At 45.3% G+C, this 15340-nt stretch overlaps 1 protein-coding gene across 1 annotated transcript in view; it reads right to left on the bottom strand.

Annotated features, from left to right (window-relative positions):
- Positions 1-15340, bottom strand: part of CLU (clusterin) — a 54295-nt gene that overhangs the window by 18136 nt on the left and 20819 nt on the right. The window contains exons 2-4 of the mRNA XM_040348328.1: positions 8178-8279; positions 4053-4201; positions 970-1140 (exon numbers count right to left, since the gene is read on the bottom strand). Coding sequence (XP_040204262.1) covers positions 970-1140; positions 4053-4201; positions 8178-8262 — 405 coding nt within the window. The 5' untranslated portion in view covers positions 8263-8279. The remainder of the gene's footprint in view (positions 1-969; positions 1141-4052; positions 4202-8177; positions 8280-15340) is intronic.

The raw sequence follows: 15340 nt of genomic DNA on the forward strand, positions 1-15340 counted from the left end.
CGGACCGTTTGTCCGTATGTGTGAAAGGGCCCTAAAGGTCATGTCTCTGAGTAATTTTGGCTGCTTAAAGGGATTAGTTAATTAGCTCATGTTAATTAGGTCTGGTCACAGGTGTATTTTCAGAGTTATATGAGCAAGATATGTCTGCACCTCCTCTTTTACTGTATATAAGCCTGTAGTCTTTCAATAAAGATTGTGATTCCGGCTTAAACCTCAACATGGAGCTTCGCCTCATATTTGGGGGAGTATTATTCGTATGGGGTCTTATTCGGGTGGTTGGAGTGTCTGGTAGCTGCATTGGTGTTCGGGAATGGAATAGCCTAAACGACTTTAACCCCTTTCATACACGGGGTGGTGTCGTTACATGGACCTCAAGGCATACAGGGTTCAGGGATAGGCAAAGAAACACTTTAGCTTTACGAAAAGATGAGCTTGTGCAAAGACCCAAAATGGTTCTGCTATAAGTTCCACCACAGCCAAAACACCAATGCCATAATGTGGGATGATTTTAGGGTTTTGGACTTCTAAGACTCTAATCCATATCCACCGCAAGCTAGGTGAGGTGTAGTATGTGTCCAGCTCTGCCCTGTGGAGTGGCTCAGGCAACCTCTTCGAAAGACTTTTCGGGCAAGGTACACTAGTATGGTATATAAAAGGGTCAGCCGCACATTTACAATGCCAATTATTTCCTTTGAAACATACCACAGAGTGAATGCATTTTAAGCAAAAGTAAGTCATTGTATGAGGAACATATACAGCATATGCACTGATAACATACCAGTGCAACTGAAAAAGACACTATCCTATCATTCATTATCTTTCAACACCACAGAGAAACCAAAACAGTGAGGCATATATTCTGATTGGTTGCTGAGGGTTAAAAAACATGGCCCTTTGCCTTGGAAAAACTGACTGTGTATGCTCCAGAACTCTTTGGATTCCATATTGTATTAAAAGGCATAAATTCACCTGACGTCCAACCAGCCCCGAACCGCTTCTGCAGGTCTTGGAGTAGAACCTGACGCAGGTCTGTTTGAGGCAAGGCTTACATTCCTCCCACAGTGCCAGCATTGTGTCATTGCAAATTTCCTGGGTCTCGGAGAGTTGCTGTTCGGACTCCAGAGCCTGCTTCAACGCATCCTAAGAATAAAAAACAAGTAAGTTAAAGGGATAGTTCAGCTGCCTATGTAAATACAGTGGAACTTCGGATTACAAGCATAATCCGTTCCAGGAGAATGCTCGTAATCCAAAGTACTCGCATATCAAAGCGAGTTTCCCCATAGAAGTCAATGGAAACTAAAATAATTAGTTCCGCATTTTGACTTCAATGGCATGCAATATCGCATGTGGTCAGAGGTGGGGGGGGGAGCCTCGCAAACACCCAGAAAAAGCAGAGGACAGCTCAGCTGAACTCGAAAATTTCCGAGGTTTTCTTAGCATTTCCGAACAGCTCCGATCGGCTTCGCTCGGCTCTGGTGCCCCCCCCCCCCCCCCGCCTCAGGCCAAACGTGGTACTGCACACCGCTTTGGCTTGAATCCTGCTCGTGTTGCGAGACAACACTCGCAAACCGAGTCAGGATTTTTTTTAAATACAGTGCTCGTATTGCGAAACGCTCGTTAACTGCGTTACTCGCAATCCGAGGTTCCACTGTAATGGATATCTGTAGATAAAGAACAAACTGTGAAGCTCTGACCAGAATTGAATAATGCCCTTGCTATAGTTGGAGGCCATTTACATACCTCCAGAAGCCTGACTGGAATACTTCCAAGATGATGCTAGGGCATTGCTAAGTGAGGCCTAGTCACCACTGCTCACTTCATCCATCACAGGAGTGAGATCTCAAGCACTGAGCTCAGAGCTACTGCATCAGGGGAGAGAAATAGCAAGTAAGGGGGCTTAAATCAGAGAAAAATCTCGCTCCTGTGATGGTGGACATATGCAGTAACAACTTGACCTCCCTTAGCAACGTCCTTGCAACATCCTGGGAGTCATTCCAGTCAGGCTTTGGGAGGTATGTAAATGCACTACTATAGTAAGGGCATTATTCAACTTAAAGTATAACTGTGGGCAAAACTTTTTTTTAGTTTTGGACAGAGTGGAGGGGGATTAGAACACCTAATTGCTGTCTGTGCCCCCATTAGGGAGATTCACTCTCTCTTTTTGTCCTGTTTACCATTATCATTAAAAATGAAAGTAAAAGAAAATCCACAAATTTTGGGTTGTCCCCACAATAGTAATAGAGGAGACATATTCTAATGGGGACACTAGTTCTGGTGACCTGGGGGTCCCCATCAAATTCCTTTAGTTTTCAGTGATTTTCTCTCACTTCCTGTTTGTCTATGCCATAAACAAACAGGAAGTGAGAGAAAATCACTGAAAACTAAGGGAATTTGATGGGGACCCCCCAGGTCACCAGAACTAGTGTCCCCATTAGAAAATGTCTCCTCTATTACTATTCTGAGGACAACCCAAAATTTGTGGATTTTCTTTTACTTTCATTTTCAATGATAATAGAGTCTATGGCATAGTTGCCAACATTGTAAAAACAATTATAGGGATATTTTTTTGCCTGTGGGCGGAGTCTTATAATTAGGGGCGGGCATTCAGTTGTAGGCGTGACATAGTGAAGAAAGAAAAATGTGGCACGCAAAGTGTGTCTGTGAAAAATGGGCGTGGTTTAATCAAAATATTGGGCATGTGTTAAAGGGGTGTGGCACAAAGGGGTGTGGTTAGAGTCTAAGATGAACGAGAGATGGAAGGAGAAAGAGAGAGGGAGAGAGAGATGGAGGGACAGCAGGCCGCGATCCAACACCACAATACAAATAATTGTATTTCAGAAAGTATAACAATCGGCAGACTAAGATACTCCAGACACCGGGGCCCAGATTCATGTATCTGGGCGTATCTTTGTGCGGGCGTAGCGTATCCTATTTTTGCTACGCCGCCGCAACTTAGACAGGCAAGTGCAGTATTCACAAAGCACTCGCTCTGTAAGTTGCGGCGTAGCGTAAATGGGCCGGCGTAAGCCCGCGTAATTCAAAGTAGGCTGGTAGGGGGCGTGTTGTATGGAAATGAATCGTGACCCCACGTAAATGACGCGCCTAATGAATGGCGCATGCGTCCGCATGCTCAGTATCACGTCAAATTTTCTCCCTAAGTTACGCCGGCTCAATGTTTAGCCGACGTGAAAGTAACCTACGCCCATCCCCATTCACGGACAATTACGCAAACGACGTAAAATACAACGCTGTTCCGACATTTCTGACGTCGATACCTTAACATGACTTACCCCTGCTTTATGAGGGGTAAAGTTACGCCGGTCATACGCCTTACGTAAACAGCGTATTTTAATACGCCGGCGCAAATACGTTTGTGAATCGGCGTATCTAGCTCATTTTCATATTCGACGTGGAAATATACGGAAGCGCCCCTAGCGACCAGCGTAAATATGCACCCCAAGATACGACGGCTTAAGAGACTTACGTCAGTCGTATCTTGGCAACAGTGAGGCGTATCTGATTATATGAATCAGGCGCATAGATGTGACGCCTCACATTCAGACTTACGACGGCGTATCAGGAGATACGCCGTCGTAAGTCCTTTGTGAATCTGGGCCCTGGTGTTAGCGCTTCAATCATTCCAGCAAAATTCCGGGAAAATAATTGGGATTAGTTCCGATCGAGACGAGGGTCCCAAAACTGGGATTGTCCCGGGAAATTCGGGACTGTTGGCAATGGGACAGGAAGTGAAGGGAAATCTCCCCTATGGGACACAGATGGCAAAAAACAAGAGGTTATAACCCTCCCTTGCTCTATCCAAAATGAAAAAAAAAAGTTTTACCTACAATTCTATTTTAGGTCAGAGCTCCGCAGTTTGTTTTTATCTGCAAACATCCATTATCTGTATAGTATATCATTTTTGTAAAGTTGAACCCTTCGGGAGGCTTGTATAGTATCATGTTGCAGTAGACATCAGCAGAGAAAGCCTAAAATGTAAGCTCAAGATCCACAATATAGATTTGATAGACAAAAAAGGAAAGTGAATGAATGACCTCCTTGTTCTTCTTGGTCTCTTCCAGCGTGCGAAGGATCTTCTGATGCTCTTCTCCAGTTTGATCCATGAGCTTTTTCATCTGTCGGACTCCATTCACAGCGTTCTCAAACTGTTCAGTAATGTACTTTCTTCCCTCTTCTGAGATTTCTACAGAACGAAGACAGACATAAGAGCAATTTTTATCAACTGCCAAATGTATAACAGACCACCCACAAAAATGACAGTGTAAGGTACTAAGGTGACAGCTGTCATGCATGCTGACAAACATCTCAATTAAAACCAGAAGGCTCTTGCTAAGATTGTGATCTATGGCTCAACTAGGGTGACCACATTTCCAAACTACCATTAAGGGACACCCCCCTTCCCAAAAATCAGCTTCTGCTGTAACGAATCACAGCACAGTGATTGGACACAAGAGGTGGGATTTATGATTTCTCCAATCACAAGCAGGGGGTGGGAACTTTGCGCCTCCAGGAATTCCCGGCCAGGACAAGTACTGTCAGTAAATAAAGCGGTGAAGTGGCTGCCTTTTTTGGGGGCATCAGATTGGCCCGGGGGGTGGCTGTCAGTTTCATTCCGGGACACTGTATTGTCCTGGAATGAAGCTGCCCGGGACAGACCTGCAAAATGCGGGACTGTCCCGGGCAATCCGGGACACGTGGTCACCCTAGGCTCAACATGTGTTCAAGGAAAGCTGGCCATACACTGATCAAAATTTGACTGGTCAAGCAGCATTTCCATCAGTGGGATCCCCAACTCAACAGATTGTTTGGATGACTTTGTCAAAGGGACATGCAGCCAATCAGCTCCAGCTGTTAATTAGTGTAATATAACGTCCCCACGAGTGATTCCTCCATCCTCCTGGATGAATGAAAAAAAAAAAAAGGTGGCCATAGGTATAGCATACCTAGCAAGCAGACCATGTATAGCAACACACTGGGGTAGATTCAGGTACCGCTGCGCACTTCTTACGGAGGCGCAGCGTACCGTTTTTACCCTGTGCCTACGCAAATTATCTGCGCTACGCTTCATTCATGAAGCAGTAGCTATGTAATTTGCGCGGGCGCTCCTTAAAACTGCCCGGTGTAAGGGCGCGTAATTTAAATGATCCCGTAGGGGGCGTGGATCATTTAAATTAGGCGCGTTCCCGCGCCGAACGTAGTGCGCATGCTCCGTCGGGAAACTTTCCTGACGTGCATTGCGGCAAATGACGTCGCAAGGACGTCATTTGCTTCAAAGTGAACATAAATGGCGTCCAGCGCCATTCACGATTCACTTACGCAAACGACGTTAAATTTTAAATTCGTGACGCGGGAACGACGGGTATACGTAGCATTGGCTGCCCCTGCTAATAGCAGGAGCAGCCTTACGCGGAACCCGACGAACGGAAACAACGTAAACTGCGTACGCAGGGCTCGCGTAGGGTTGTGAATCGGCGTTAGTATGCAATTTGCATACTATACGCTGACCACTACGGGAACGCCCCCCTAGCGGCCATCGTAAGAATGCAGCCTACGATACGACGGCATAAGAGCCTTATGCCAGTCATATCTTAGGCTGCAGTCGGCGTAACAAGCTTTCTGAATACAGAAAAGTCGTTTTGCCGGCGCAACTAAGCAATTGCGCTGCATAACTATGGTTACGCAGACGCAATTGCTACCTGAATCCACCCCACTGTTCATAATGAATGGCTGTCTTCGGGCTTCTGAGTACATACGTAATACAGGGTGGGCCATTTATATGGATACACCCGGGTGGACCATTTATATGGATACACCTTAATAAAATGTGAATGGTTGCCGCCATGGTTACCACCCATCTTGAAAAGTTTCCCCCCCTTACATATACTAATGTGCCACAAACAGGAAGTTAATATCACCAACCATTCCCATTTTATTAAGGTGTATCCATATAAATGGCCCACCCGGGAGTATCCATATAAATGGCCCACCCGGGAGTATCCATATAAATGGCCCACCCGGGTGTATCCATATAAATGGCCCACCCTGTAGTATCAAATAAAAAGCCCTGCGGCTGATTACTTTTTTTATCTCCAGGTTGCAGTGATGTGATAATGTTAACGCTCAGAAGACATCTTGCTCAATTTACTAAGCTATATCACATGCACTAATTGCCATGAAGATCATTTCTTTTCGGCTCATGAATGCTTTGTCATGGAAAATAACGATGGTCATGGCTTATTCATTTTAACCTACTATCTGATAAAACTGCTCATTGTAGTTCACAAAGTCAGTTGAATTTTTCTTGCAGTAAATTAATGTTGGGGGGATTAGCAGACAGAATGACAGAGAAAGTCTTTGCCGTATTCACCGTATTCAGACTAAATACATAGGTGGAGTTTGAAACCTGAAAAGCTCAAAAGTTTTTAAAAAAAAGTCTAAATAGGCATGCTGAAACCTTCACAGACAGAGGAAGGCAAAAGAAGAATGTGAGAAAGAAAATAAAGAAAGGGAGGAAAATGGAAGGAAGGAAAGCTACAATAGAGTAAGGCCTCGTGCACACGGCCGAGGAACTCGACGTGCCAAACACATCGAGTTCCTCGGCCAGTTCAGCCCTGAAGCCGCCGAGGAGCTCGGCGGGCCGAGAGCTCCCATAGAACAACGAGGAAATAGGGAACATGTTCTCTATTTCCTCGCCGAGGTCCTCGTCGGCTTCCTCGGCCGAAAGTGTACAGAATTCAGCCAGAAACTCGGTCGGAAGCTGAATTCTGCCGAGGAAACTGGTCGTGTGTACGGGGCCTAAGGAAGGAGAGAGAAGAAGGAAACATAAGAGGAAGGAAGGATAGGATAGGAGGAAGGAAGGAGGTTAGGAATGAGAAGAAGGAAAGATAGGAGGAATGAAGGAAGGAATGGGGAGAGGGAGGAGATAGGAGGAAGGAGGGCAGGAATGAATGAGAAGGAAGGATAGTAGGAAGGATTGAGAAGAAGAAAGGATAGGAAGAAGGAATGCGAAGAAGGAATGATAGGAGGAAGGAAAGAAGGAATGAGAAGAAGGAAACATGGGAGGAAGGAAGGAATGAGAAGAAGGAAAGATAGGAGGAAGGAAGGAATGAGAAGAAGGAATGAGAAGAAGGAAAGATCGGAGGAAGGAATGAAATGGAAAGATGGAAGGAAGCAAGGAATTAAAAGAAGGAAAGAAGGAATAAATGTGAAGAAGGAAACATAGGAGGAAGGAAGGAATGAGAAGAAGGAAAGATAGGAGGAAGGAAGGAGAGAAGGAATGAGAAGAAAGAAGGATAGGAGGAAGGAAGGAATGAATGAGAAGAAGGAAGGATAGGAGGAAGGAAGGAATGAGAAGGAAGGATAGGAGGAAAGATCGAGAAGAAGAAATTATAGGCGGAAGGAAGGAAGGAATGCAAAGTAGGAACGTTAGGAGGAAGGAAGGAATGAGAGGAAGGAAAGATAGGAGGAAGGAAGGAGAGAAGGAATGAGAAGAAAGAAGGATAGGAGGAAGGAAAGAATGAATGAGAAGAAGGAAGGATAGGAAGAAGGAAGGAATGAGAAGGAAGGATAGGAGGAAAGATCGAGAAGAAGAAATTATAGGAGGAAGGAAGAAAGGAAGGAAGGAAGGAAGGAATGCAAAGTAGGAACGTTAGGAGGAAGGAATGAGAGGAAGGAAAGATAGAAGGAAGGAAGGAAGGAAGGAATGAGAAGGAAAGATAGGAGGAAGGAAGGGATGCGAAAAAGGAAAGATCGGGGAAAGGAAGGAATGAGAAGGATAGATAGAAGGAAGGAAGGAGAAAACAGAAGGATGGGAAGAAGAAAGAAGCATGAGACAAAGGAAGGAGTAGGAAAGATAGTAGGAAGGAAGGAGAAGAAGGAAAGATAGGAGGAAGGAAAAAAAAGTAAAGGAGAAAAGGGAAAGAAGGAGAAGGTAGGAGGAAGGAGAAGAAAGAAAGAAAGAATGAATAGGAGTAAAGATCAGGGAAGAAAGGAGAACAGAAGGGGAGGTATGAAGAAAGTCAGAAGGACCAGGGAAGAGAAGGAATGAAAAGGAACAAGACAGGAAGTAAAGAGAAGAATGCAGACCACAGTATATAAAATAAAAATGTATTATATACAAATAACATAGTGTTACAGAATACAGATTATGATGTACTCACTTTTCAGGCTTTCAGGGGGTAAAAGAGCCCCTGTAAAGTTGAGCAGAACGGCCACTAGCAGCAACGATAGAGGAACCATTCTCATTTTCTCACTGGATATCTCTGTTAGAAGAACACACATATATATGATGGAATCACCCATTGCTGAGCCAGTCTGAAATATATAATACCTAACCTCTGATACAAATTAGACAGGAAAGAGACTATAGGATGGGTCTATATCCCTGGCTAGGAATCCATCTAGACATCAGACGGATATCCTCCAGGGTTTAACTTTTTTTGGGTCCTTTAACATCTGCATGATACTATGTCTATGACTAATAATAAGAATATATTTTTCTGCAGAATAGGCCAATACTCCAGTTTTTCTTATGCAGATTTATATGACCCTTCTTAAAGTGTAATATAAATCATTATATGTGCTAAATGGAAACACCAGCCGGGATACATTTACCTCTCCGGTGGCCTCCTACCACCCGTTAATTCTAGCACTTCATGTGTCTCCAAGCAAATGACGTTTATTAAGGTGTAAACTGAGTAAATGTTTAAATATTGCCGTTAATACAAATGCAAAGTACAATCATCAGAAAACAATCAGTGTAAAACGGGGAGATCAATATGTACAACCTATCGTAGAACGACAAAGAACATAAATAAATAAAGAACAGATTCATATTTATCCATGATTCATGTGAACTTATCCATAGCTCCCAACTGTCCCTGATTTCGAGGGGCTGTTCCTGATTTGGAGCAATGCCTCCCCCCCTCTTTCTTCCTCATTTCTTCCTCATTTTGCTCTGATCTTTAAAGTGTTTCCAAGTGCTAAACCTTTCATTCCATTTCTAAATTGCTGCATTTGTAAAATGTAAAAGTCATTGTAAAGGAATAGTAGTAGATAAATAAAGCTCTTGTGGGTTTAACAGTTAAACCCACAAGAGCTTTATTTTTTTTTATTTTTTTTGTGAGCTGGCGTCATCTGGTGGTGAGCCGTTGGTATTACAAGTTATTACCACCAGATGTGAGCTGGCGCCATCTGGTGGTGGCCGTTGGTATTACAAGTTAAAGCGGATGTGCCACGGGAAAAATATATTAAAAGCCAGCAGCTACAAATACTGCAGCTGCTGACTTTTAATATAAGGACACTTACCTGTCCTGGAGTCCAGCGGTGATCGCAGCAGATGACGAGCCGATCGCTCGTCACTCTGCTGCTCCCCCCTCCATCCTCGGTGAGGGAACCAGGAAGTGAAGCGCTCCGGCTTCACTGCCCGGTTCCCTACGGCGCATGCGCGAGTCGCGCTGCGCCCGCCGATTGGCTCCCGCTGTGTGCTGGGAGCCGAGTGTTCCCAGCATACAACGGGGAACGGACGGGAAGGAAGGAAAAAACCCGTCCTTTGCCCGTATCGTAGGGCCGGAAGTGGGTGCAGATACCTGTCTGTAGACAGGTATCTGCACCCCCCTCCCCCCTGAAAGGTGTCAAATGTGACACCGGAGGGGGGGAGGGTTCCGATCAGCGGGACTCCACTTTAGAGTGGAGATCCGCTTTAAGCATTACAAGTTAAACAGCAATTCTAATGTCATTTTTCACTATTTTTCAATGCCATATTCTTCCCTCTAATTAGAACCCCCAAACATTATATATATTTTTAATCCTAACACCCTAGAGAATAAAATGCTTTCTGTTGTGCCGTATTTGCGCAGCGGTCTTACAAGCGCACTTTTTTGGGAAAAAATTACACTTTTTTTAATTAAAAAATAAGACAACAGTAAAGTTATCCCCATTTTTTTTAATATTATGAAAGATAATGTTACACCGAGTAAATTCATACCCAACATGTCACGCTTCAAAATTGCGTCCGCTCGTGGAATGCCGACAAACTATTACCCTTTAAAATCTTCATAGGCGACGTTTAAAAAAATCTACAGGTTGCATGTTTTGAGTTACAGAGGAGGGCTCTACCAATCGCGGCAAAACCTCACATGTGTGGTTTGAACACCATTTACATATGCGGGCGCTGCTCACGTATGTGTTCGCTTCTGCGCGCAAGCTCATCGGGACGGGGTGCGTTTTCTGGCTCCTAACTTTTTTAGCTGGCTTCTAGATTCCAAGCAAATTTGTCAACCCCTGGTTTAACTAATCTTTTTTTATTGTTAATTCTCCTTTAAGGGGGCATGGCAGGGGGTGTGTCCTATGCCTACATACTAGGCGCTTATTATGGGGGCCAATGAAGCCGTGGGTGGCGATTTGTGAAGGCGCTATTAAGAATTAACGACACCGCCTCCCGATTGCTGAACTTGCAGCGCATTTCTCTGCTGCCTGCAGATATTTGAACTTAGCTTTAAATATATATCTCCCATAACAAAGGTATTTTTTTCGTATTTAACAATGGGCCCCTTTGGAAGCCGGCTGCATCCTAGCAAAGAACACTGGGCACCATCATTAAAGTGACACTAAACTCTAGTTTAAAAAATGTATGTTCTAGTATGTATTTTTAACTCAAAGAAGAACCTTGTATTGGTTTCAGCATCCTCCAAATTCCTTCTTTTTTTTTTTGCTGCTGTGATCTGACTTCCTGTTAGAGGGTGGCTATGTTCGTTTTCCATGGTCCCAATGTATGGAGAAATGTAGCCACCCTCTCTTACTCACTCCCAGGATGGACCAGGGCTGCTGTTAGAAATTATGGGGCTCCATACTGCCTACCCTTCTTCCCACCCACCCAGAAAATATAAAATTGTATTTTCGCTGAAAATACACTAAAATCATTTTTTTATGACATGTTTAATGCCCCCCTTCGCTCTCCATCCTGAAACATCTCTGTGTGACCTCAGCAGCTTCTGGTAGGAAAGGAGAGAATCCGACCAAACTGTGGGGAAAAGGGGTGCACAGGGGGGCCGGAAAGCAGAAGGATGGGGGCGCGGATCCTTGAACTGATCCTTCTGCAGCACAGCTGGAGGGAGGGAGCGGAAGAGAATCACTGCAGAGGAAGGCAGATGAGGATTGGTGTCTGCAGTAAAGTAGTACAGCTGTCCCTCCTGCTCTGCAGGTGCCTGGGCCCCCCTTTTAAACTGATGGGGCCCAGTACAGAAGGGCTGACTGTACTGCCTTATCAGCGGGCCTGAGATGGACTATAGGATGTGTAGTGTGCATAGAACAGTGCACAGCATAACCGCAACTAACATGCACTATTCAAGTGAGGGGAAAAAGGAGAGGTTTGGGAGCTCACAGAGGACATTACAGAGAGGCAGAAAAAAATATAGTAAGCAACAATTTCATGAAAAATATATTACAGGGCCATTAAGTTGTGACTGTGTATGGAATATTTTGGAGAATAAGGATATTGTTTAGGGCTAGTTTACACTTGCTTCAAAACATGGCTTCAGACAGGCTTTGTTAGGCCCCGTACACACGAGAGGATCCATCCGCTGGAATTGATCCGCGGACCAGCTCCAGCGGATAGATCCCCTGGTGTGTACAATCCAGCGGATCTGTTTCCGTGGATTTTTATCCCCTGGGATGGATTTCCAGCGGATAAAAATTTTAAGACATGCTTTAAAATCTATCAGCTTGAATCCATCCCAACGGATTGATCCGCTGGTCTGTACAGACTCACCGGATCAATCCGTCCGAATTAATCCCCCGCATGCGTCGTAATGATTCGACGCATGCGTGGAATTCCTTATATGACAGCGTCGCGCACGTCGCCGCGTCATCATCGCGGCGACGGCGCGACACGTCATTGCGATGGGATTTTGGCGCGGATTTCGATCCGATGGTGAGTACACTCCATCGGATCAAAATCCTCGGAAATCCTCGAGAGGATTTATCCGCGGAAACGGTCCGGTGGACCGTATCCGCGGATAAATCCTCTCGTGTGTACTAGGCCTTAAAGCTTTCTGAATGCTAGTCTGAGGCCCCGTACACACGAGAGGATCTATCCGCTGGAATTTATCCGCGGACCGGTTTCAGCGGATAGATCCCCTGGAGTGTACGATCCAGCGGATATTTTTCCCCGCGATGGATTTCCAGCGGATCAAAATTTCTTAGCATGCTAAGAAATCTATCCGCTGGAATCCAGTCCAGCGGATTGATCCGCTGGTCTGTACAGACACAGCGGATCAATCCGTCCGATTACATCCCTCGCATGCGTCGTAATGATTCGACGCATGCATGGAATTCCTTATATTACAGCATCACGCACGTCGCCGCGTCATCATGGCGGCGACGGCGCGACACGTCACCGCGGAGGGAATTCCGCGGGGATTTTGATCTCATGGTTAGTACAACCATGAGATCAAAATCCGCCAGAGGATTTATCCTCCGGACCGTTTCCGCGGATCGATCCTCTCGTGTGTACTAGGCCTAAGCGTCTGTCACTAAATAAAATGGTTAGCTTACAGTCCTGTTTACACCTTGCTTTTGCTTGGTGCTTCGATGAGACTTTGGTGGAGCTTTGATGGGGCTTCAGTGGGACTTTGATGAGCCTTTGGTGGGGCCCCGATGAGGCTTCGGTGGAGATTTGATGGGGCTTCAATGAGCCTTTGGTGTGGCTTTGGTTGGGCTTCAGTGGGGCTTCAAGCGAGCTTAAAGCCTTCTATAAAGGCTTTAAAGAGGAAGTAAATACCTGCAAGAGAAAGGCATAATGAGCTAGTATGCACAGCATACTAGTTCATTATGTGTCACTTACCTGAGAAAGAAGCCCCCGAAGTCCGCCTCGGTCCCGTCCACCGCCATGTCCCCTGGAGCTTCTTCCTTGTTTTCGGTGCTCCGTCGCTGTGATTGACGGCATTAACGTTAATGCCCTTGACAAAAACAGCACTCTCAGTGCGCCTGCGCAGTTGTCTACGGCGCGCAATGCGCCATAGACATCGGCGCCTGTCATTTCTGCAAATATCTCCTAAACCTTTTAGGTTTGGGAGATATTTCTTGCACCTACAGGTAAGACTTAATCAAGGCTTACCTGTAGGTTAAAGTGGGTTAAAGGGGTCTACAACCACTTTAAAGACCCTTTAAAGCACCACTGAAGCGACATGGGTATCATTTTTGAAGCAAAGTAAAAGCAAGGTATAAACAGGTCTGTAAGCTAACCATTTTATTTAGTGACTGGCGTTCAGAGATCTTTAACAAAGCATGTCTGAAGCCTTGTTTTGAAGCATGTATAAACTAGCCTTTAGTGTCACTTTAAAGTGGAGGTTCACCCGAAAAGTTAATTTTTAACATTAGATTGAGGTTCATTTTGTCAAGGGGAATCGCGTAGTTTTTTTAAAATCTAAGCCGTACTTACCGTTTTAGAGAGCGATCTTCTCCGCCGCTTCCGGGTATGGGCTGCGGGACTGGGCGTTCCTATTTGATTGACAGTCTTCCGACAGGCTTCCGACGGTCGCATACATCGCGTCACGATTTTCCGAAAGTAGCCGAACGTCGGTGCGCAGGCGCCGTATAGAGCCGCACCGACGTTCGGCTTCTTTCGGCTACTCGTGACGCGATGTATGCAACCCTCAGAAGCCTGTCGGAAGCCTGTCAATCAAGAAGGAATGCCCAGTCCTGAAGACCCATACCCGGAAGCGGCGGAGAAGATCTATCTCTAAAACGGTAAGTACTGCTTCGATTAAAAAAAAAACCACCCGATTCCCCTTGACAAAATCAGCCTCAATCTAATGTTAAAAAAAAAATTCGGGTGAACTCCCGCTTTAAGAAGCCACCTACGCCCTAGCAATGGGACCATTGATTCTGTGCACATGTAGACATCGTTGAACTCTTTTTTCCGCATGATCTTGCTGCCAACTTCTGCCATACTAAATGTCACAATCTGGGTTTTTTAAGCCCCTATTTACATTACAGTAATGGGGCATCGGGTGTTGCGCATATGTGCAATGTTTTGCTTTTTGCACAGTGTAACCCATTCATTTTAATGGATTGCCCTACATGCAACAAACACAGCAAAGAAGCTCATGCACCTTTTTCTGCTTTAAGCTTTGTGCATTTTTTAACCTACAACATTTGCAGCATTTGCTGCGCGTTCTCGCGTTCATACCACCATGCTTTTTGCTTGGTGCTTTCGGGGTGCTATTATTAATAATGCATGGCACTGCAAACACAACACGTGTAATTTTATGCATGTTCACATGCTACATGAATGTTCTCGCACCTAGGAAGGTTTATCGCTCCCGGTGGTTTGTACGCTCAGGGGTGGACTGACAACTCATGGGGCCCCCGGGCAATAGAAGATTATGGGGTCCCCGGGCTTACAGATGGCCACCACGCCAGGAGGCAGTGCAGAGGCAGGGCAGCTAAAATCTCAGGATTTTCACATCAAAAGCATGTCGGTTTCGGACATATCAGGGACAGATGTAAAAAAAAAACACAGATTTTTACATACTGTCCCTTGTTTTATTGAGCCTGGCAACCCTGATGGGGCCCCCTAGTGGCATGGGGCCCTCGGGCAGTGCCCGAGAGTCCCAATGGTCAGTCCGCCCCTGTGTATGCTAACCTGATACAAATGGATCGACACAAACCCACCTGGTGGAATACAAACAAGATGTTATGTAGAAGCGGTCTAACAGATGTGTGTTATGTAAGACTTTCCCAGAAGGAGAATCTTATGTAACATCTTTACCGTAAGAAGGAGTGGAAAACGTTGCTCAGGGAGGGGAGCGGAGAGCCGGGCTGTGTACATTGCATAACCATACAAAAAAAAAAAACACGGAGGAGTCAGATGTCCCTGATATTCAATAGTCACAAAGCAACTCAAAATCTGCTCCGCTGCAAGAAAAAAATCCATTTACTTCTGAAAAAGGTTACCGAGTTGACCCTTTACCGGAAAACTGCCCGTGCATGTAAGGGGCATCTGTATTGATAAAAGCTGAAAAATGCTGTTATAGGTGTAGGCTATTTATGTACCTGCAGAAGCCTAGCTGAAAAACTCCCAGAAGTGGCATCATTCTGTCCTGCCTGGTTGCCAGGACGTTGCTAAGACACCCCCAGCCCATTAAAATAGGGTGACCAGACATCCCCGGTTTCAGGGGACAGTCCCCAGATTGAGGACACTGTCCCTGGACCAAGTCTGTCCCCAGTTTTGTCCCCAGATTGGATTTGAACAGAGGTTGTGGCAATTTCAAAGACAGTCCATGCAGAATAAAATAAAATAAAAATCTAAATTACACACCCC

Source organism: Rana temporaria, chromosome 4 (assembly GCF_905171775.1).
Source record: "Rana temporaria chromosome 4, aRanTem1.1, whole genome shotgun sequence".
NCBI lineage: Eukaryota > Metazoa > Chordata > Amphibia > Anura > Ranidae > Rana > Rana temporaria.